This window comes from Salvelinus alpinus, chromosome 2 (assembly GCF_045679555.1).
Source record: "Salvelinus alpinus chromosome 2, SLU_Salpinus.1, whole genome shotgun sequence".
Lineage (NCBI taxonomy): Eukaryota > Metazoa > Chordata > Actinopteri > Salmoniformes > Salmonidae > Salvelinus > Salvelinus alpinus.
The window spans coordinates 25,864,144-25,886,119 of NC_092087.1; the positions used below are offsets into that span (position 1 = coordinate 25,864,144).

The 21,976-nt window shown below is 46.3% G+C and overlaps 1 protein-coding gene across 5 annotated transcripts in view; it reads right to left on the reverse strand.

The window, feature by feature from the left end:
• The window catches only part of slc25a26 (solute carrier family 25 member 26), a 71,099-nt gene that overhangs the window by 465 nt on the left and 48,658 nt on the right, over window positions 1-21,976 (reverse strand). Inside the window, exons 6-10 of one of the 5 annotated variants that reach the window (XM_071372331.1) lie at window positions 16,147-16,191; window positions 11,092-11,161; window positions 8,860-8,924; window positions 4,493-4,566; window positions 3,569-3,788 (exon numbers count right to left, since the gene is read on the reverse strand). In XM_071372331.1, coding sequence (XP_071228432.1) covers window positions 3,599-3,788; window positions 4,493-4,566; window positions 8,860-8,924; window positions 11,092-11,161; window positions 16,147-16,191 — 444 coding nt within the window. In that variant the 3' untranslated portion in view covers window positions 3,569-3,598. Of the gene's footprint in view, window positions 1-3,565; window positions 3,789-4,492; window positions 4,567-8,859; window positions 8,925-11,091; window positions 11,162-16,146; window positions 16,192-21,976 lie in introns of those variants that run through there. The other 4 variants (XM_071372321.1, XM_071372342.1, XM_071372350.1 and 1 more) reach the window with 4 other exon arrangements.

Here is a 21,976-nt window from a genome sequence, read left to right on the forward strand (position 1 = left end):
CATGCTATTTTAGGGAGCAGGGGCCTATTAAGATGATCTAGAGTCAGTTTCAGAAGCTAAGGAACAGAAAAGCTGTTTCTGAGTCAGTTTTAGAAGCTAGGAGACTGGAGAGGCTGTTCTGAAGGCAAATTTAGAAGACAGGAGACTGGGGAGGATGATTTAGAGTCAGTTATTGAAGACAGGAGACTGGGGAGGATGTTTTTGAGTCCATTTTAGAAGACAGGGGAGTGGATTGGCTGTTTTAGAAGCTAGGGGAGTAGAAAGTTGTTTCAAAGAAAGTTTTAGAAGTTAGGGGACTCTCCAGACTGTTGATGTTGTGGAGGTCAGGGGATGGTGACAGGCCATGAGAGTACGCCAGTCTCCCAAGGCCCTTTTCCACACAGCTGTTTTGTGGATTACTGCTGAACCCCCTGATGGGCCTCCCTGGAGCTTGATCTGTCTGCCTGACTGATGGCCAGATGACATCCACACACGTCCCTCTGCTGTCCATCCGTGCGGCCGTCCAGCAACAGCCCCCTCAACTGGCTCAGCTCTCACACCCCGGATCAGCCCAGTCATTCCTCGCTCTCTTTTTCTCCCTCTCTCTTCTCCACTCTCTTGTACACACACTATAGCATTTACTCTCTCTCTCTCCCCACAGACTGGAAATATAATGGGTCCTATCCATTGGACTGTTTTGTTGCTTACTGAGAACCCCCACTCTGCCACTACGCCCCTACACTCCTCGGTCGGTTCGTCGATCTGTCTGCCCTGCCTCTGCTCTGGCCAGCAGCTCGAACTGCTCTCAGTGCCTTGGATGCTCCAGGGCTGACCTACGTAACACAACAGGCCCCAGAGGCCTGGGACACCTGTGGGGGCTGTGCTGAGGTTTTATGGCCCTCCATTTAGAAATGGGGTCACAAATGGTCTAACCGCTAATACATCAATTTTGTCAACTGCAAATCTGTACAAGGTGCCAAGCACGTCAGGGATCTCTCAACTATCCCAGCCATTTACAGAACTGCACGTTTAGGAATGCTGCTAGTCGGATCGGGTGTTTCGGAGAGGCTGCGCTCGTGTGTGTGTGTGAGCGCGTGTGGGTGTGTAAATGCTTAAGCTGGAACAAATGAGCAAGGGGACATTTCTCGAAGCTTGTCATCCTGCCCTTCAGTTTGCTCTTTGCAGAGTTATCACCCTCGACTGAAATAGAAGTTAACACCCACTATGTGTGAATCTCAACCTTTTCCATCACACGTGTTATATATCAAAATACAGTTCTTTTCGAAATGTTCATGTGGTAGGCTGCCAGTGCCTGACTGAAGCCAATGTTGTTCCTAACAACAAGCCAAGGAAAGCAATAGACAGAAAATAATGTCCCATTATCAGTATCTGCCCATGTGAAAGATTGTTTTGGCAATGGGTCAGCACAGTTCTTAAAGCGTTCTAAGACTAAATTCTCCAGACCACCTCCACGTGTTCTGGCTCACAACAGTGTGTCACTTCCTGTCTGGGAGAAGCACCACCTGTGGAACAAGATGGCTGAACTTCTCCCATAAACCCCTGGGGCACGCTGACTCACTGACATCAGCAGCCCGCCAGCCACACAGATCAGTCAGGCCCTGATCACCGGCCAATCACCTCACAGCCTCCTAACCGCACAGCCTAAAATACCCGAGTCCTCAGCAGGAGAGAGAGCTGCTCATCACAGGCTTTGGTCTTAATCATGTTGAGAACCAGTGGTCTTAGATACACCACATGTCTTAATCTCCTTTAAATCAGGAGCACTTTTCTTCTCATTAATGATCTGCTCAAAGGAGATGCATCATTTCACCTTCATCTGCACTAATGTGAAAGAAGTGGACAGTAGTCACTCACCATTAGAGCTTTCACCTCCTATGAAGTGACTATGGTGGAAGCCTTTGCATAAAGGAGAACAGGCGGTATAGTTGACAGGTAAACACACAATATGCTTCTGTTTGGGTTTCCTCCTATGAGTAGACCAAGGTTGGGGTCAAGTCGGAATTTAATTAAATTCAAACAATGAATTTGAATTGGCCACGCACTACAGGAAGCAGAATTTGAATTGAATTTGAATGGAAGGAAGTACAATTGAATTCAAAGCAATTCAAGTGAGACATGAATCTCATTAATTTGACAAATATTTTGCCACTGATTAATGCAAAGAATACAATCAATACATTTTATTATAACTCAAAGATGTCAAACATAATTTTTCTTTGTCATGAGATGTTATATTGTTCCCTTCCATACTGCAGTGTTTTTTCTGATATTTAAAAGGGAATTATGAATTATTATAGACAACCCATAACATGATCCTAGAATGTTTCAACCTTATGCTACATGATATTGGTAACCATACATGGAGGTCAAAATAAAAATGTCTATGGTGATGTGTAGAATAAATAAGCCATTTGAATTTCATTCAATTAAATTCTACTTCCTTTAATTCACATTCTATTTAAATTCTTCACCTGTGGGTTGTGGCCAATTCAAAATCAATTACAATTCAAGAATTGAATTGGAATTAAAATGCAATTTGCAATTCAATTCAGAATTGACCCCAACCCTGGAGCAGACAGTTGGGTTCAAAGTCTGAGCAGTAGGGTTAGGTCATGCGAAGTGGAGTGGACTTGCTGAACTCAGGTTTACATTGTTTTGGTGTGTTTCAGCTTCATTCTGGTTGGTGTGGGGAGGTCCTGGCTGTCGATGTGTTTTGGTTAGTGTGGTGAGGAGGTGTGTAACGTTGGTCTAACCCAGTTGTAAGGCAGACAGGCAGGGCTCGGCAGGGCTCTGGTGCACAGCAAACAGATGGAAGCACTTTATGGCTTCACTAGACTGCAATTGGGCCTATTACCATAATTAAAGCTTTAAAGCCCCAGCCCCGGCGTAACTGCCAAGTTTTTTCCCTATGGAATCACGACACTGCTTTTCCTTCCTCTGGTTGTCCCAGAGAGACTGTGTGTATCACTATCAGGGGAAGGCATTTGGGGAACTCCATGTTGTACGGTTTATTATGCTTGCTCCTTCAGCTGTACAGAAAACCTCCCTCTGCAGCTATCTTATCAGTAAACCAAGAGTTAGAGAAGAGAAGGAAAAAAAGACCAGAAAAAGAGAGACAAAATATCAAAGAAAACAGGGAACATCAAAGAATACTCTTACAATTAGGGGCGGATTGTCGAGGCAGCTGGGAGGCTTAGGGTAGAGACTTTTCTACAAGGGATCCCTCTGTATGACGGCTTCATGAGCATAAGAGCCATTCAATAACAAGCCCACCCCGTCCCTGGTCTTCTCTCTCCCCAGCCGAGTGTGTTGAAGCCCACCCCGTCCCTGGTCTTCTCTCTCCCCAGCCGAGTGTGTTGAAGCCCACCCCGTCCCTGGTCTTCTCTCTCCCCAGCCGAGTGTGTTGAAGCTCACCCCGTCCCTGGTCTTCTCTCTCCCCAGCCGAGTGTGTTGAAGCCCACCCCGTCCCTGGTCTTCTCTCTCCCCAGCCGAGTGTGTTGAAGCCCACCCCGTCCCTGGTCTTCTCTCTCCCCAGCCGAGTGTGTTGAAGCCCACCCCGTCCCTGGTCTTCTCTCTCCCCAGCCGAGTGTGTTGAAGCTCACCCCGTCCCTGGTCTTCTCTCTCCCCAGCCGAGTGTGTTGAAGCCCACCCCGTCCCTGGTCTTCTCTCTCCCCAGCCGAGTGTGTTGAAGCTCACCCCGTCCCTGGTCTTCTCTCTCCCCAGCCGAGTGTGTTGAAGCCCACCCCGTCCCTGGTCTTCTCTCTCCCCAGCCGAGTGTGATTAAGGAACTACCCGGGGGTTATTAAACAGCCAGTTAATGTTGAATCAGAACCTCTTCCCAACATAATTGCACTCTCTGATTAGATTCCATTACTGCAGCATACTCAAACAATCTCTGATAGTGCCTGAGAGACTGTTTTTGGCACCAACCCAAACCAAATCTGCTATTAACATCAGGACCTGTATATCTTAACTAAATGATGGCTGCTCATACACACCAGACTATTATTCACAGGGCTGTTTGGTTTAGGGCTGGCAGGCCATCATTCCCTCCTGACCTGGCCTTTTCATTAGGAGATGTCATAAACACATCACACATTCAGCTCCCCACATAAACCGTACCGTTGGCCCTACTAATGTCTTAATCAATAGGACTATTCAGAAAAGTTATGTCTCTTGGAAAGCTCTTAATTCAAAATTTTCAGGTTTCTGCGCTGAATTTATGTCCCCTGACTAGTGTTCCTACCAGCAGGCAAACCTGATTATGCGAAGAACTGTAGGACTTTAAATCAGATAATGCAAAGTCAAAAAAAATGTACAGGCTAAGAGAAATGGTTTAAGATTTTAACAAACACAGTCTTTCAACAATAGAAAGGGGAAGGGGATACCTAGTCAGAGACACTTGTTGAAATGTGTACATAGGTACAAAAGGCTACCCCAGCCTAGTCCTCAGGTTCCCCCAGAACAGCAGCGTGTGATGGGCCATACTTACCCCGTCAAGCCCCTAGTCTTCCACACATCTAACAGCACCAGTGGGATGTTTCCACTCGCTGTACTAGTCCCAGCCTAAGAGAGAGAGAGAAAGAACAAATAAGAGACGTGACGATAGATGGATAGTTTCCTCCACTTCCTGCCACTTGGACAGACACCCTGTTTAGTCTTCATCGCCCATCCAACCTCCTCCCACTCCTCCCCACACAGACATCGGTGGCAACACAGGTGACACCCATAACCACCCACCGCCCACACTCCACCTGTTGCAGTTTTATGCCAGAGGTCTTGATTGGGGGGAGTGGGATCAGGATTGGGGAGTGGGAGAAGTAGTTAAGCTTGAGGGGGGGAGGGACTAGCGTGGCAAGAGGAATGGGAGGGTGATTAAAGAGAGGAGGGGAAGTGAAGGGTGGGGTGCGGGGTTAGCATAACTGCGGCCTGGACTGTAAATCACCCTGTGTGTTTTTGTGTGCCCAGCAGTATTTGTTTTTGTATTTATTATGGATCCCCATTAGCTGCTACCTAAGCAGCAGCTACTCTTCCTGGGGTCCAGCAAAATTAAGGCAGTTTATACAAGTTTAAAAACATTACAATACATTCACAGATTTCACAACACACTGTGTGCCCTCAGGCCCCTACTCCACCACTACCACATATCTACAGTACTAAATCCATGTATGTATAGTGCGTGTGTGCGTGTGTGTGTGTGTGTGTGTGTGTGTGTGTGTGTGTGTGTGTATGCATGTGTCTGTGGCAATGCTTGTGTTGCTTTACAGTCCACGCTGTTCCATAAGGTGTTTTTTATCTGTTTTTTTATATCTAATTTTACTGCTTGTGTCAGTTACTTGATGTGGAATAGAGTTCCATGTAGTCATGGCTCTATGTAGTACTGTGTGCCTCCCATAGTCTGTTCTGGACTTGGTGACTGTGAGGACATTGTGGACTGTGAAGAGACATGTCTTGTGGGGTATGAATGGGCGTCCGAGCTATGTGCCAGTAGTTTAGACAGACAGCTCGGTGCATTCTACCTCTCATAAATAAAAGTAGTGATGAAGTCAATCTCTCCTCCACTTTCAGCCAGGAGAGATTGACCTGCATATTATTAATATTAGCTGTCTGTGTACATCCAAGGACCAGCCGTGCTGCCCTGTTCTGAGCCAATTGCAATTTTCCTACGTCCTTTTTTTGTGGCACCTGACCACAGGACTGAACAGTAGTCAAGGTGTGACAAAACTAGGACCTGTAGGACCTGCCTTGTTGATAGTGTTGTTAAGAAGGCAGACCATCGCTTTATAATAGACAGACTTCTCCCCATCTTAGCTACTACTGCATCAATATATTTTGACCATGACAGTTTACAATCTAGGGTTACTCCAAGCACTTTAGTCATCTCAACTTCCTCAATTTCCACATTATTTATTACAAGATTTAGTTGAGGTTTAGGGTTTAGTGAGTGTTTTGTTCCAAATACAATGCTTTTAGCTTCAGAAATATTTAGGTCTAACTTATTCCTTGCCACCCACTCTGAAACTAACTGCAGCTCTTCATTGAGTGTTGCAGTCATTTCAGTCACTGTAGTAGCTGACATGTATACATAGACACTCTGGCTTTACTCAAAGTCAGTGGCATGTCGTTAGTAAAAATTGCAAGGGGCCTAAACAGCTACCCTGGGGAATTCCTGATTCTAACTGGCTTATATTTGAGAGGCTTTCATTAAAGAACACCCTAAGTGTTCTGTTAGACAAGTAACTCTTTATCCAGATTATAGCAGGTGGTGTAAAGACATAACACATACGTTTTTCCAGCAGCAGACTATGATCGATAATGTCAAAAGCTGCAATGAAGTCTAACAAGACAGCCCCCACAATCATTTTATCATCAATTTCTCTCAGCCAATCATCAGTCATTTGTGTAAGTGCTGTGCTTGTTGAGTGTCCTTCCCAATAAGCATGCTGAAATTCTGTTGTCAATTTGTTTACTGTGAAATAGCATTGTATCTGGTCAAACACAATTTTTTCCAGAAGTTTACTAAGGGTTTGTAACAGTCTGATTGGTTGGCTATTTGAGCCAGTAAATGGGACTTTACTATTCTTGGGTAGCGGAATGACTTTAGCTTCCCTCCAGGCCTGAGGGCACACACTCTCTAGTAGGCTTAAATTGAAGATGTGGCAAATAGGAGTGGCAATATCGTCTGCTATTATCCGCAGAAATTTTCCATCCAGATTGTCAGACCCCGGTGGCTTGTCATTGTTGACTGACAACAATAATTTTTTCACCTCTTCTACACTGACTTTACGGAATTCAAAAGTACAATTCTTGTCTTTCATAATTTGGTCTGATATACTTGGATGTGTAGTGACAGCGTTTGTTGCTGGCATGTCATCCCTAAGTTTGCTTATCTTGCCAATGAAAAGTAATTAAAGTAGTTTGCAATATCAGTGGGCTTTGTGATGAATAAGCCATCTGATTCAATGAATAAGGAGTCGAGTTGGCTTTTTTCCCCAAAATGTTATTTAAGTTGCCCCAAAGCTTTTTACTATTATTCTTTATATAATTTACCTTTATTTCACAGTGTAGTTTATTTTAATTTAGTTTAGTCACATGATTTCTTAATTTGCAGTATGTTTGCCAATCAGTTGGGCTGCAAGACTTAATTGCCATACCTTTTGCCTCATCCCTCTCAACCATACAATTTTTCAATTCCTCATCAATCCAAGGGGATTTAACAATTTTTACAGTCATTTTCTTAATGGATGCATACTTAGCAACAGTAGTTTCATAAATGCGTCAAATGCAGCGTCTGGTTGCTCCTCATTACACACCACAGACCAGCAAATATTCTTTACATCATCAACATATGAATCACAATAAAACTTAGTGTATTACCTCTTATACACTACATTAGGCCCAGCCTTTGGAACTTTGGTATTCCTAGATATGGCTATTATATTGTGATCACTACATCCTATGGATTTGGATACTGCTTTAAAGCAAATATCTGCAGAGTTAGTAATATCTGCAGCGTTAGTAAATATCTTCAGGTTTCAGAGGACACAGTGCTGTTTGCCAGGCTGTGGGCAGTGCAGCATGGTAAGAGTCCTGTTCTGTGTTTTTCTAGGTCCTGCTGGCCACTGAGGAACAGTCCGAGCAGTCTCTCTGAGCCAGCAGCCAGCAGAACCACCCCTGTCCCAGCCAGCAGACCCAGCCTTGTCCCAGCCAGCAGACCCACCCCTGTCCCAGCCAGCAGACCCACCCCTGTCCCAGCCAGCAGACCCACCCCTGTCCCAGCCAGCAGACCAGACCCACCCCTGTCCCAGCCAGCAGACCCACCCCTGTCCCAGCCAGCAGACCCACCCCTGTCCCAGCCAGCAGACCCACCCCTGGCTCTGACTTTCTTCTGGAACAGGAGGCAACTAATGTGACAAGCTTCAACACCGCCATATCCCATCAACAGCCCTCCTCCCCCACTTCTCTTCACCCCACACCTCAGTCCTGTCTGGGCTTGTGCAACAGGCGTTCAGGGCCCCGGTGAGGTAAAGAAGGGAAATTAACTACCATGGGTGATCTTATGTGGGGTTTTATAGAGTCAGAAAATGCTCCATTGTGTGTTTTAGCACTAAAAACATGAATTAATGTAACAACTAGATAATATTATGTCAATAAAATCCCAAGCGACCTCACCCCTAACTCTATAACCCCTGCTAAAACATGTTTATGGCAAATGTTTTGACACATCATATAACATTGTTTTCACCATCTTCACACAAGCGCCACGTCTAACCAACTGAAGTGTTACAGAGTAAAAAAGTAGTATCTCATTTGTCATCACGGAGAACAAAAAGCACAGAACACTTTGTCTTATCCAAGGACACAACGACAGGGCTCAACTGAACTCACAACACCCCCACTAACATAACACAGAGAGACACAGTCAGACAAACACAGGAGCTAGCAGAGTAAACGCATGATATACCAGGACAGGCAGAGCAGAGCTAGGCTAACACAATGACACAAGCCTTCTGTTCCTGCTCTCTCAGAGAGATGAGAGGCCTGTCTGTCCGTTCCATTGGAAACTACTCTGGCCTGTCCAGATGTACTACAGCTAACATTAAACATGAACACAAACATGTCCACAGAACACTGTCCATTCAACGCTGGGCTGTGGAGAACACAGAGTGAATGTGCGTGTCACCACTGTTCATACTCTGTTCTGTTCTCCATGGCAGTGTGTCTCTGCTGAGCTTTGTCTACATTAGAGAACTGCAGTTCACTGTGGGGCTTTCTGTCTGTGAGGCGTCACTCAGCAGACAGACAGTGTTGAACAGTCCTGTAGCTGGCCCGGCCTGGGTTAGCTTGATTGGGCCTTACCTTGGCCAACATGATCCTGGTCTTAGCCACATCCAGGGGAGTGGTGACGAACGCTGCTATTCCACCTGGAAACGCAGCGAATAACACACACACACACACGCAAACAAACAAAATGAGTGCACTGCAAACATTTCTGTTCTGTAATGACAAAATACACTCTTATGACCTTTTTGACATCAAAATAATAGTTAGCTACATTTCATGATTCAATGGGATACATTGATACTCTCAAAGATGTTTCCCCAATACAGTTCCATTCCTAGACCAGACCCACTATTCCTCCCACACCGTCAGTCAGGCCCACGCCTCACTAAACACTACACACACAGGGACCCCCACACACTGTCGGTCTGTCTGTCTCTGTCTGTCAGTCTCACCCCCCCCCCCCCCCTCCCACCCCGGCTGCTTTTCTTTATGCAGCGCTACAGGAGCGGTTACCCCCCCTATCTAAACCCAGGCCAAGTTTGGAGGCCCACACTCTGAAGGTTCCAGGGGTGTCCCCACTGAGACGAGAGGAGGGGGAGGAGAGTGCCAAAACCTCTACACCCTCTCAGTGTCTGTCTGTCGGACTGACTATCGTCCAGACTACATTACATAGCAACTGCTGTCAGGGACATAATGGGCTACTGAAGAGTAGTGAGGGAGAGGAGCTGATGCTTGGCCATGTAACTGTCATACATTTAAATGTTATAAGAGGTTTCCAATAACCATCTCTATATGCTTTGGGACTTTTACCATTGTTGTAAGCACTGTTCTGAGAATGAGTATGGATTTGACTAGCTGGGAGTATGTCGCTGACTTCTCGGACTTTTGATTTTCCCAACCCTCACCAAGTATACTCTTGTAGACTCTGTGTTGATAAAACATACTGGATTCTACGATACTTGGGTATCCCTCAAAGCATTTGGTATCCATGCAAATCTAATAAGCCGGGTCGCTTTGGGATCTAGAACTGGTGTAAAATCACATGATATGATCGACATTACAAGCAAGGTTAAATACAAAATCAGTCAATTAAGTTAAAATCTGTCAATTACGTAAAATCAGTCAATTAAGTAATCCAGTTTAGTGGTCTGGCAATGAAAGTGTCGATTCAACAGGCGGTTCACAGAAGATAAGAGACCGTGCCATTATGTGTCTCTTAGCCTTCCACACAAGTAGAGGAATATATGAAGTGTGACTATTTCCTATGCTGACTGGATCACACATACTTTATAAGGCATGATGTGGGGAAGTCGAGTGAAACCTGAGCATCCCTCTTGGTCCTCTGTTGTGTGGGGAAATCAACTCAACTCAGACTCAGAGATTACACCGTCTCCCCCTCTGTCATTCTGGCTTTCTCTCTCCTCCCCCATCTATTCTACCTCCTCTCTTATTCCATCTCTACTCCTCACCTCTCCATTTCTCTCCCTCTACTACACCCCCCATCTTTCCTCTCTCTCTCCTCTCCCCCTCCAACTGCCCTTCCACCCCCCCTCTCCTCCCCAGTGTGTGTTTGCTCCAGGTGGGGTGGCTTGTGGCCATGTCTATGGTCCTCAGGGTGCAGTGTCCTCAGCCCCAGCCCTCAGCTCCTACAAATCTGCTTTTTGTCTGGCCTGTCACACAGACTAAAGAGTTATGGCCCAACTGTCTCCCTTTCTCTCTTCGTCTCTCTCTCTCTTTGTCTCTGTATCCATATCTCTCTCTCTGTTACTCATGTACTCTCTCACACTCTCCACCTCTCTTTTGCTCACTATTTTGTCCCCCCTCCCTCTCGGTTTCTCTCTCTCTCTGCCTGAGACCGCTTCAGGCCTCATTGCTCAGGATGTCAGACAGCTGCATGGGCCCTAGTGCCGAGGGCGGGCCCTTCTCCCCCCCTCCTGGACTCCCCTCTCTTCTCCTCCTTTCTTCCATTCCCCTGATGCTCATCTGTGCTGAGGCACAACACTGAAACCTGGCCCTCTATGTGTGCAGCACTTACTGACAGAGTGAGTCAATCGACCAATAACTTTACCTCTATCTACAGCAAAAACATTCGATCAATCAAAAGTGCTTTCTCTTTTTTCAACGGTCTCTTGTCTTTCCAGGCCTGTGACGCAGGTAAAAGACACTGTGCCAACTGAGGCAACCGGTGTAGAATTCTTCAGGAATGTGGCTTGGTTAAACTTTCTATATTCCTGGCCCTCTACCATCCAACCTCCTCTCCGTCCCTCCCTCTCTGCCTTTCCCAAAGCAGCATATAATCCTCTGCACCTGCAAAAGCTCCGCACACTGCAGCCTGCCAAGAGTAGAGAGTGTGACCTTGCCTCCATGACCACTGAGTCTGAGAGGAGAGAGAAAGGAGAGAGAGAAAGAGAGATAGCGAGAGGGAGAAAGAGGGAGAAGAGGGGGTGGTTATTCGAGTTATCAGACGCATTAAAAACACATCCCAAACCTCATCGGAATCGGCCTGGGGCTGGGAACCAAACTGCGCGGCTATTTCTGTGTTCCCCTCGCCATCTCCAGAATGATGTCATTCGCTCTTTTCCCAAGCACATTACAGGACAGAAAGAGAGGGGGAAGGGGAAAGGGAAAGACAAGAAAAAAGTGCAGTAAAGGTCCCCAAAACTCCTCTGCTCAGCAGAAGAGCCCTGGCTGATAAAGTTATGCTGTACTCATATGTGAACTAATTGACTCACTCTGTCAGTAGAGAAGAGAAGCTAAGCTCTGTTATTTGAACATGTTCATGGGGGTTAGGTCTCATCCAAGTGAAGAGGGAACAGAATGGACCCAGCTGAAGAGAGCTGTCTGCAGTCTATACTATCATGCCAAATGTGGAAGAAACAACATTTGTTCAATATTTCACCATGGAGCTTATGGAGTTATATTCACCATGGAGTTTATGGAGTTATATTCACCATGGAGCTTATGGAGTTATATTCACCATGGAGTTTATGGAGTTATATTCACCATGGAGTTTATGGAGTTATATTCACCATGGAGCTTATGGAGTTATATTCACCATGGAGCTTATGGAGTTACAGTGGGGAGATTTTGCAGGTTTTCCTACTTACAAAGCATGTAGAGGTCTGTCATTGTTATCATAGGTACACTTCAACTGTGAGAGACGGAATCTAAAACAAAAATCCAGAAAATCACATTGTATGATTTTTAAGTAATTAATTTGCATTTTATTGCATGACATAAGTATTTGATACATCAGAAAAGCAGAACTTAATATTTGGTACAGAAACCTTTGTTTGTAATTACAGAGATCATACGTTTCCTGTAGTTCTTGACCAGGTTTGCACACACTGCAGCAGGGATTTTGGCCCACTCCTCCATACAGACCTTCTCCAGATCCTTCAGGTTTCGGGGCTGTCGCTGGGCAATACGGACTTTCAGCTCCCTCCAAAGATTTTCTATTGGGTTCAGGTCTGGAGACTGGCTAGGCCAGGATCTTGAGATGCTTCTTACGGAGCCACTGCTTAGTTGCCCTGGCTGTGTGTTTCAGGTCGTTGTCATGCTGGAAGACCCAGCCACGGCCCATCTTCATTGCTCATACTGAGGGAAGGAGGTTGTTGACCAAGATCTCGCGATACATGGCCCCATCCATCCTCCCCTCAATACGGTGCAGTCGTCCTGTCCCCTTTGCAGAAAAGCATCCCCAAAGAATGAAAATCACATTGTATGATTTTTAAGTAATTAATTTGCATTTTATTGCATGACATAAGTATTTGATCACTTACCAACCAGTAACTTCTCTCACAGTTGAAGTGTACCTATGATAAAAATTACAGACCTCTACATGCTTTGTAAGTAGGAAAACCTGCAAAATCGGCAGTGTATCAAATACTTGTTCTCCCCACTGTATATTCACCATGGAGCTTATGGAGTTATATTCACCATGGAGCTTATGATGTTGGATCAGTTCAGGACTCTGTGTTCCATATTTCTGTGTTTATGTTCAAATATTGTGACAGAAGGCACTATCTGGGCTAACGTCATATAAAACAGGTTGGACTGGAACCTCAACTAATTACACAATACCTCACCGCTAGCTAATTACACAACCTATACTTGTCTTGTTTGGGGTTTCCTAGCTGCTGCTATAAAACAACCATCATGCCATCCTTTCCCTCTCTCCGCAACATTGGTGAGCATGGCAGGTCTGAATGCTGTTTGGTTGTGTTGGATTCTGGTGTAGAGTTCTGGATGTAGTTGGGCTGCAGGTTCGGCCCAAGGCTGACAGATAATTGCTGGTCCTTCTTGAAAACACATTGTAACAGTTTGGTTGTCATAGAACAGATGTCTGTACTGTGAGACGCCTAAGACAGCGCTGCAGGGAGGACAGGACGGACAGCTGATCATCCTCGCAGTGGCAGACCACGTGTAACAACACCTGCACAGGATCGGTAGATCCGAACATCACACCTGCGGGATAGGATGGCAACAACAACTGCCCGAGTTACACCAGGAACGCACAATCCCTCCATCAGTGCTCAGACTGTCCACAATAGGCTGAGAGAGGCTGGACTGAGGGCTTGTAGGTCTGTTGTAAGGCAGGTCCTCACCAGACATCACTGGCAAGAACGTTGCCTATGGGCACAAACCCACCGTCGCTGGACCAGACAGGACTGGCAAAACGTGCTCTTCACTGATGAGTCACGGTTTTGTCTCACCAGGGGTGATGGTCGGATTCGCGTTTATCATCGAAAGAATGAGCGTTACACCGAGGCCTGTACTCTGGAGCGGGATCGATTTGAAGGTGGAGGGTCCGTCATGGTCTGGGGCGGTGTGTCACAGCATCATCGGACTGAACTTGTTGTCATTGCAGGCAATCTCAACGCTGTGCGTTACAGGGAAGACATCCTCCTCCCTCATGTGGTACCCTTCCTGCAGGCTCATCCTGACATGACCCTCCAGCATGACAATGCCACCAGCCATACTGCCCGTTCTGTGCGTGATTTCCTGCAAGACAGGAATGTCAGTGTTCTGCCATGACCAGCGAAGAGCCCGGATCTCAATCCCATTGAGCATGTCTGGGACCTGTTGGATCGGAGGGTGAGGGCTAGGGCCATTGCCCCCAGAAATGTCCGGGAACTTGCAGGTACCTTGGTGGAAGCGTGGGGTAACATCTCACAGCAAGAACTGGCAAATCTGGTGCAGTCCATGAGGAGGAGATGCACTGCAGTACTTAATGCAGCTGGTGGCCACACCAGATACTGACTGTTACTTTTGATTTTGACCCCCCCCCCTTTGTTCAGGGACACATTATTCCATTTCTGTTAGTCACATGTCTGTGGAACATGTTCAGTTTATGTCTCAATTTTTGAATCTTGGTATGTTCATACAAATATTTACACATGTAAAGTTTGCTGAAATTAAACGCAGTTGACAGTGAGGATGTTTCTTTTTTTGCTGAGTTTATTAACCTTCCTGCTAACTTAATCTCTAGCATACATGATCTCTATCTAACACACACACGCACGCACGCACACGCGTATACTCACACACATGTAGATTTGGGAGAGCAGGGAGAGGATGTGTCATATTTATTCCATTAGGTTGCAGATTGAAAGGGAGACTTTGTTTTCCACATCAAAGGCCTGCATGGTGGGAAGCCTCTCCACTTCTCCCTCCTGAATGACTAATAAGAGGGAAATCTGCCTGGTCAAAATAGACCTACCTCATCCTCCTTCTACTGTGTGTGTGTGCGTGTGGTGTAGACTTATGTGGTGATGGACATGTTTGTAATAAGCTATGTTGGTTTGGTGGGCTATGGGAGGAAGACAGTGTGTGTGTTGGGGATGTTTATATGGATCTGGTGGTTAAAAGGTACGTAGTGTTGGTTTGGTGGGCTATGGGAGGAAGACAGTGTGTGTGTTGGGGATGTTTATATGGATCTGGTGGTTAAAAGGTACGTAGTGTTGGTTTGGTGGGCTATGGGAGGAAGACAGTGTGTGTGTTGGGGATGTTTATATGGATCTGGTGGTTAAAAGGTACGTAGTGTTGGTTTGGTGGGCTATGGGAGGAAGACAGTGTGTGTGTTGGGGATGTTTATATGGATCTGGTGGTTAAAAGGTACGTAGTGTTGGTTTGCTGATTGCTCTGGCTCATTTGTTGAGTGAATTCGATTGACATAGGGGGCTAAATCCTAACTTGTGAAATGTGTGTGCAAGTTTAACATAAAAACATGCATTGATGTCAGTGAGATATTAGCATGAACGTTTGAGTTGCGTGTAGCTACATTTCTTAGTATAGATTGATCTCATAGCATGTTAATGGGATGAGGAAGGTCTCTGTTGGTCTGTACTGGTTGGGTGATGTGTGAGGAGCTCTGTGTGTCTGCTGACAGCTGTGCTGCTGGCTCCGTATGAAACAGAAATAAAAAGCCGTAACGCAGCACATTTGTACCCCGGAGCAGATGTGGAGCTCAGGGTGAGAATGCCACACACAGACGGCAGGCGCACACAGACACACACATTAACACACATTAACCAGTCTCCTGGCTCTCCAAACAGCCAAAAAATACATTTAACCATTAGCTAGCTATTAGTTTTACTTTTCTAAGTGAAGCTTTTATGGTTTTCAGGCCAGGGATCTCCAGGAGACTACAATTCATACAGGCCGGTAGGCGAGAGGAGAGGTTAGAGAGGAGATAGGATAGAAGGGTAGATGGGCAGAGGGGACAAGAGAGAGGAGGGGAGAGCGGAGTTTGGGGAGAGGGGCCATATTCCAGAGCTGGCCTGTCCAGTTAAACTTTTTCCTAATGGCTGTGTGCAGATAGCCTGGAGTGAAGGCCTTTGAGATTGTGACAAAGAGGGGCTTGTGAATGACACGTCTTACTCTGCAGCAGGGGGTGCAGATCCATCCCCCGCTCCAGCACAGCTGTGTGGTCTATTGACCCCCCTCCCACCCCTCCTGGTCAGTCCACGCTGCACTGCTCGTTTGGGCCTAACGTTAATGGAATGTTCTACTGCCCGCGCCCCCGGAGACATGATGTCACTCTCACAAACGCTTTCAAAGAAAAAACAGCTTTTATGTGTCCAAGCAGACAATGGAGAAGGAGAGAAAGAGAGAAGGAGAGATAGAGAGATAGAGAGAGATAGCGAGATATAGAGAGATATAGAGAGAGAGAGAGAGTTGACAATGCCGTGGTGACCCATTAAACAAGGCCATAATTTCCCAACCTCTACTGCCGAGGAGACATGGCCAAGTAGGTCCGACTCCACTGTAAATGTGTCAGAACATAAGCATCCTATTACGACTTTATGGCACCATCATTACAGGGACACATTACAGCACAGAGAGACAGAGGATCCATACCTTTAAATACTCCCACAGTGGAAACTGGACCAGAGAGAATGGGATCTGAAAATAGAAAACGGAAATGTGATACATATATAGCGTGTCATTATCAATCAATACATCATATTTATAACAACTCTGCCAGATAATCACCTCGAAGAAAATAAAATGTCAAACCAAAAGCCTAAGACTCAGGCTAAGACTCAGTACACAACCAAATTAGTATTTCCTTTTGGAGTTGGCTTTACATGGTCAAAGGTCACAATGATTCTCATACTGCAATCCATTACATAACACGTTGGAAAAGTGAATGATTTCATGAGTATCCTTATTTCACAGCAGAGCCATGCTAGTGCTCTCTCTCTCCTAAGCTAAGCTGCATGACGTCATGTCGTCCACACGGACGGGATCTCTTGGATCTGGACCGTGGCGAGATGGAGGGGTGAAGAGATGCAGATATGAAGCTAGTGAGATGGATGTGGAGAAAGTGTATACTTAAAACCAGGGCCTGATTCTCTCTCCTTCCATGTCTCTCCCCCTCTAATTCCTTCTTCTTCTTCTACCACACACACACACACACTCTCTCTCTCTCTCTCTCTCTCTCTGAGATCAGTGGTGATGATTAATAAATGAGAGGGCTGTGGTCTGGAGCTCAGGGATGGAGGGATGAAAGAAGGAGAGATGGGGATCAGAATAGTCTGGCAGTGAGACAGAGGGCTGCCACTGGAAACTATCTATCAGCTCACACAGGAAGTTACAGGGAGAGGAAATCAATGTCACTGCCTGCTGGACGGAGATCGGACACACGCACACACAAAATGTCACCCCCATTGATCCTACCAACAACAGCAGCATTTATTAATGTCTCTGAAGCTCAATTGGACAGTATTACCAAGACAAACTCATCCTAATTTAAAAGTGTATCAGTCTGGGTCTGGACAGACATACACCAGCCTAACCCTCCTCTAGTCCCTCCTCTAGTCCCTCCTCTAGTCCTCACACTGCTGCTGCATCTCTGGATGTCATGCTCACTTCACTCCAACAGAGCTCTTTATAGGCTACTTCTGGATAGAAAACAGCTAAACCTAGTGATAGGTTCTCACTGTCTGTCAGACAGTACTTTTCTCTCACTCAGGTATCCCTCAGACATCTCTCTCCATCTTTGTTTCGCTCTCAGCTTGGCAGACATATTTATTATGAGGAACATACAGTACTTACCCAAGCTGTGCTGTGAGCTTCATGGCAAGAAGAGAGCATTGGTTTCAGTGGAGAGGATCACTATAACAGACACCTGTCTTCTATTAGGGTTGAGATGAATTCAACCTTTCCAGACTGCTGCTAGAGAGATGGCTTCTGAGAAGCCCCTGATCCACCACTGATTTATGCACACGTTTTACACCTCTGGCAGTGTGTCTGTGTGTGTGTGTGTGTCAGTCCATCTGGCAATGATGGAGTGCCTGAAAGCCGCATATGGTCAGATTTATATTGATAAGCCATTTATGATGGGAGGGCTGAGGGAGACTGTTCACACACTCCTGACACACTCCTGGTAGAGAGGGAGTGTGTGTGTGTGTATCCAACTAACACTGATACAGGGGCAGACGTGGGATGATAAGGTACATCCAATGATTGAGATGGGGTGAAGATAAAATGATACTTCGGGATTTTGGCAATGAGGCCCTTTAACTAATTCTACAGAGTCAGATAAACTCGTGGATACCATTTGTATGTCTCGGTGTCCAGGAGGAAGTTTAGCGAGACAATGCCAACCAGCATTAGCGTAATGAGCAGTTACCCATAGACTTCCAGTCATTGCGCTAACACTAGTTAGCAATTGCGATGGCGATAGTTAGCAACTTCCTTCAAACTACACACAGACATAAAAATAGTATCCACCAGTTCATCTGACTCTGGGGAAAATTCATCTGACTCTCTGCCAAAATCCCGAAGTATCCCTTTAACTGATGTGGGTGGCAGAGCAGGTGACTGACTCAACGGAGATAGCTCATAAGACAATCATAACTTGTGATGCCATTGTACTTTTTATTTAACCTTTATTTAACTAGGCAAGTCAGTTAAGAACAAATGAGTATTTACATTGACAGCCTACCCCGGCCAAACCCGAACGACACCGGGCCAATAATGCGGCGCCCTATGGGACTCCCAGTCACGGTTGGTTGTGATACAGCCTTGAATCGAACCAGGGTCTGTAGTGACGCCTCTAGCACTGGGATGCAGTGCCATAGACCGCTGCGCCACTCGGGAGACCATTGAACAGCTGTGTAGGTGAGTACTTTAACCCAAGAAAGTGAGAATGAGAGAGCGAGATTGAGAAAGAACGAGTAGTTATTTTCCTCCCTCCCTTCCTCTCAGACTGTTGCAATGAGCCCTGTCCCCTCCAGGCAGCGCAGCCATATTAATATTCTGAGTTCAGAGGGCCCTGCCACAAATCTGCCCGGCACATGAAGGGAGGCACGCCAGCACGTATAAAAGGCAGATACGTCCTGTGCTTACTCTGCCCCTCGTCCCCCAGCACCCGCCTCTTATAACGGCCCAGCAAAGAGAGAGCACGGTATTCAGCTCTGTAAAGCCTGCCTGCCTTTGAGGCAGGTGGGCTGGGTCGGGCCAGATCGGGCCCCAGCGCGTGTCACTACTCTGGCTCTGCATGATAATACAACACCACACGGCCAGGCCCAATAAAACCACTGAGGAACAGACTGGAGAAAAGGGCAGCGTTGAGTAGGCCTGGCACACCACATTGCCCTCACCAACACATAAAACAAGTCATTTAAACAAATAGGCTACCCAGCCATGAGCTAATTCAACACGTCAAATAGGGAGACGGGCAGAAGACGAATGGGAGTATCGACAGCAGACAGTGTGGCGAACCGAACGCCTCGTAGATTTAAAAAGACGCCGTGTTGGTGGAACAGAGAGCAGAGAGGCTGCAGGGCAGGCAGGTGTCTGTTGGACCTAGTGAAACAGATTGAAGGTTTTCTTCCCATTTGGTTAAGTACACAGGTGTCATAATGACATGCAACAAGAGCCATAGGAGAACAAAGCCGCTGAGTCACAGTAAGAGTAGTGTTACTAAAGCAAAAACATAAACACATTATTGTGGTTTGTGGTCTAAAGACCAGAACGACAGAACGAGAGAAAATTGAGAGATCAGACATATTCATGTCTGTTTTAGGAAAGCGTAGCATGTCTCCATTCCCTTAATGCGAGTGACATCAGAGTGGGGGATATTTCTCAACCACACCACCATTCCACTGCATGACAGCTCAGAGTCAGCCTCTGCTCCCAGGTCCTTCAGCCTGACAGGATTACACTGGAGGATGGGGTGTCAGTCAGTCACATGGCCATGCTGGTGTGTGTTTTCAAGTCTTATGTACAGGATACACATGGTATTCACATGGTATTCACCTTCCAACAAAATACTTACTTGCAGGTTTATTCTCAACAATGCAACAATAAGAAATAATAAAATATAAGAATACGAACATAAAGTAAATGGCTCAGTAGAATAGAATAATACATTTTAGCATAAGTATAATACAGAAACGTATGTGTTTTTTGGAAGGGGGGATTGGGGGGGCAAGTGTTTGAATTGAGAAGTATTAGCAATAGTAAAAATGATTTGATTTTGGTAGCAGCAGTTGTGATGTGTGTAGTATGAATGTGTGTGTGTGTGTGTGTGTGTGTGTGTGTGTGTGTGTGTGTGTGTGTGTGTGTGTTAAGGTGTGTGTGTGTTAAGGTGTGTGTGTGTGTTAAGGTGTGGGGAGTCAGTGCTGGTGGTCAGTCCAGTTCAAGTGTTCAGGAGTCTCATGGGTTGTAGATAGAAACTGTCTCTGAGCCTGTTGCTATCAGTCTGCCCGACGGTAAGTGAGTGAACAACTCGTGGCTGGGGTGTGTAGAGTCCTCGATGATGCTGCGGGACTTCCTCAGGCACCGTTTCAAGTAGATGTCCTGGATGGGTGGGAACACAGCCCCAGGGCATTGAGGTCGTGGATGGAGAAATTCTGTACCAGGCAGTGATGCAATTGGTCAAGACACTCTCGATGGTGCAGTAGTACTACTTGGAGAGGATGCGGGGTGGCATGCCTAATTTCTTCAGATGTCTTAGGAAGTAGAGGAGCTGTGCGCCTTCTTGACAAGAGTGGTGGTGTTATTAGTCATGTCAAGTCATCTGTGATGTGGACACAGAGGAACTCAAAACTGTTGACTCTCTACTGCAGTCCCGTTGATACAGATCGCGGTGTGTTCCCTCTGCTTCCTAAAGTCAACAACCAACTCCTTTGTTTTGCTGCCGTTGAGGGAGAGGTTGTTGTCCTGGCACCACACACCAGTTCACTTACCTCCTCCCTAGAGGATCACTTGTCGTTGTTGGTTATCAGGCCTACAACCGTGGTGTCATCAGAAAACTTGATGATGGAGTTGGTTTCGTGCAAAGCCTTGTATTCATGGGTAAACAGGAAGTACAGCAGAGGGCTGAGGACACACCCCTGGGGGCCCCTGTATTAAGAGTCAGTATGGAGGTGTTGTTGCCAATCCTCACAGCCTGTGGTCTGCCTGTCATGAAGTGCAGGATCTAGTTGAAGGGTAGTGTCCAGACCCAGGGCTTTGAGCTTGGAGGGAACAATAGTGTTGAACGCTGAAATGTCAATGAACAGCATTCTCACATACACTACATCACCAAAAGTATGTGGACACCTGCTAATCGAACATCTCATTCCAAAATCATAGGCATTAATATGGAGTTGGTCACACCTTTGCTGCTATAACAGCCTCTACTCTTCTGGGAAGGATTCCACGAGATGTTGGAACATTGCTGTGTGGATTTGCTTCCATTCCACCACAAAGAATAAGTGAGGCTGGGCACTGATGTTGGGTGGCTCGCAGTCGGCGTTTCAACTCATCCCAAAGGTGTTCGATGATGGTTGAGGTTAGGGCTCTGTGCAGGCCAGTCAAGTTCTGCCACACTGATCTCGACAAACTATTTCTGTATGGACCTCGCTTTGTGCATGAGGGCATTGTCATGCAGAAAAAGGAAAGGCCCCTCCCAAACTGTTGCCACAAAATTGGAAGCACAGAATCGTCTAGAATGTCATTGTATACTGTAGTGTTAAGATTTCCCTTCACTGGAACAAAGGGGCCTAGCCCGAACCATGAAAAACAGCCCTAGACCATTATTCCTGCTCCACCAAACTTTACATTTGGCACTATGCATTGGGGCAGGTACGTTCTCCTGGCTTCCGCCAAACACAGATTCGTCCAACGGACTGCCAGATGGTGAATCGTTAATCATCACTCCAGAGAATGTGTTTCCACTGCTCCAGAGTCCAACAGTGACACACTTTACGCCACTCCAGCCGATGCTTGGCATTGCACATGGTGATCTTAGGCATGTGTACGGCTGCTGGCCATGGAAACCCATTTCATGAAGCTCCCGATGAACAGTTATTGTACTGACGTTGCTTCCAGAGGCAGTTTGGAACTCTATAGTGAGTGTTGCTGCTGAGGACAGATGATTTTTAAGCGCTATCCTCTTCAGCATCCGGCGGACCCGTTCTGTGAGCTTGTGTGGCCTGCCACTTCACGCCTGAGCCGTTGTTGCTCTTATACCTTACCACTTCACAATAAGAGCACTGACAGTTGACCGGGGCAGCTCTAGCAGGGCAGAAATTTGACGAACTGACTTGTTGGAAAGGTAGCATCCTATGACGGTGCCACATTGAAAGTCACTGATCTCTTCAGTAAGGCCATTCTACTGCCAATGTTTGTCTATGGAGATTGAATGGCTGTGTGCTTAATTTTATACACCTGTCAGTAATGGGTTTGGCTGAAA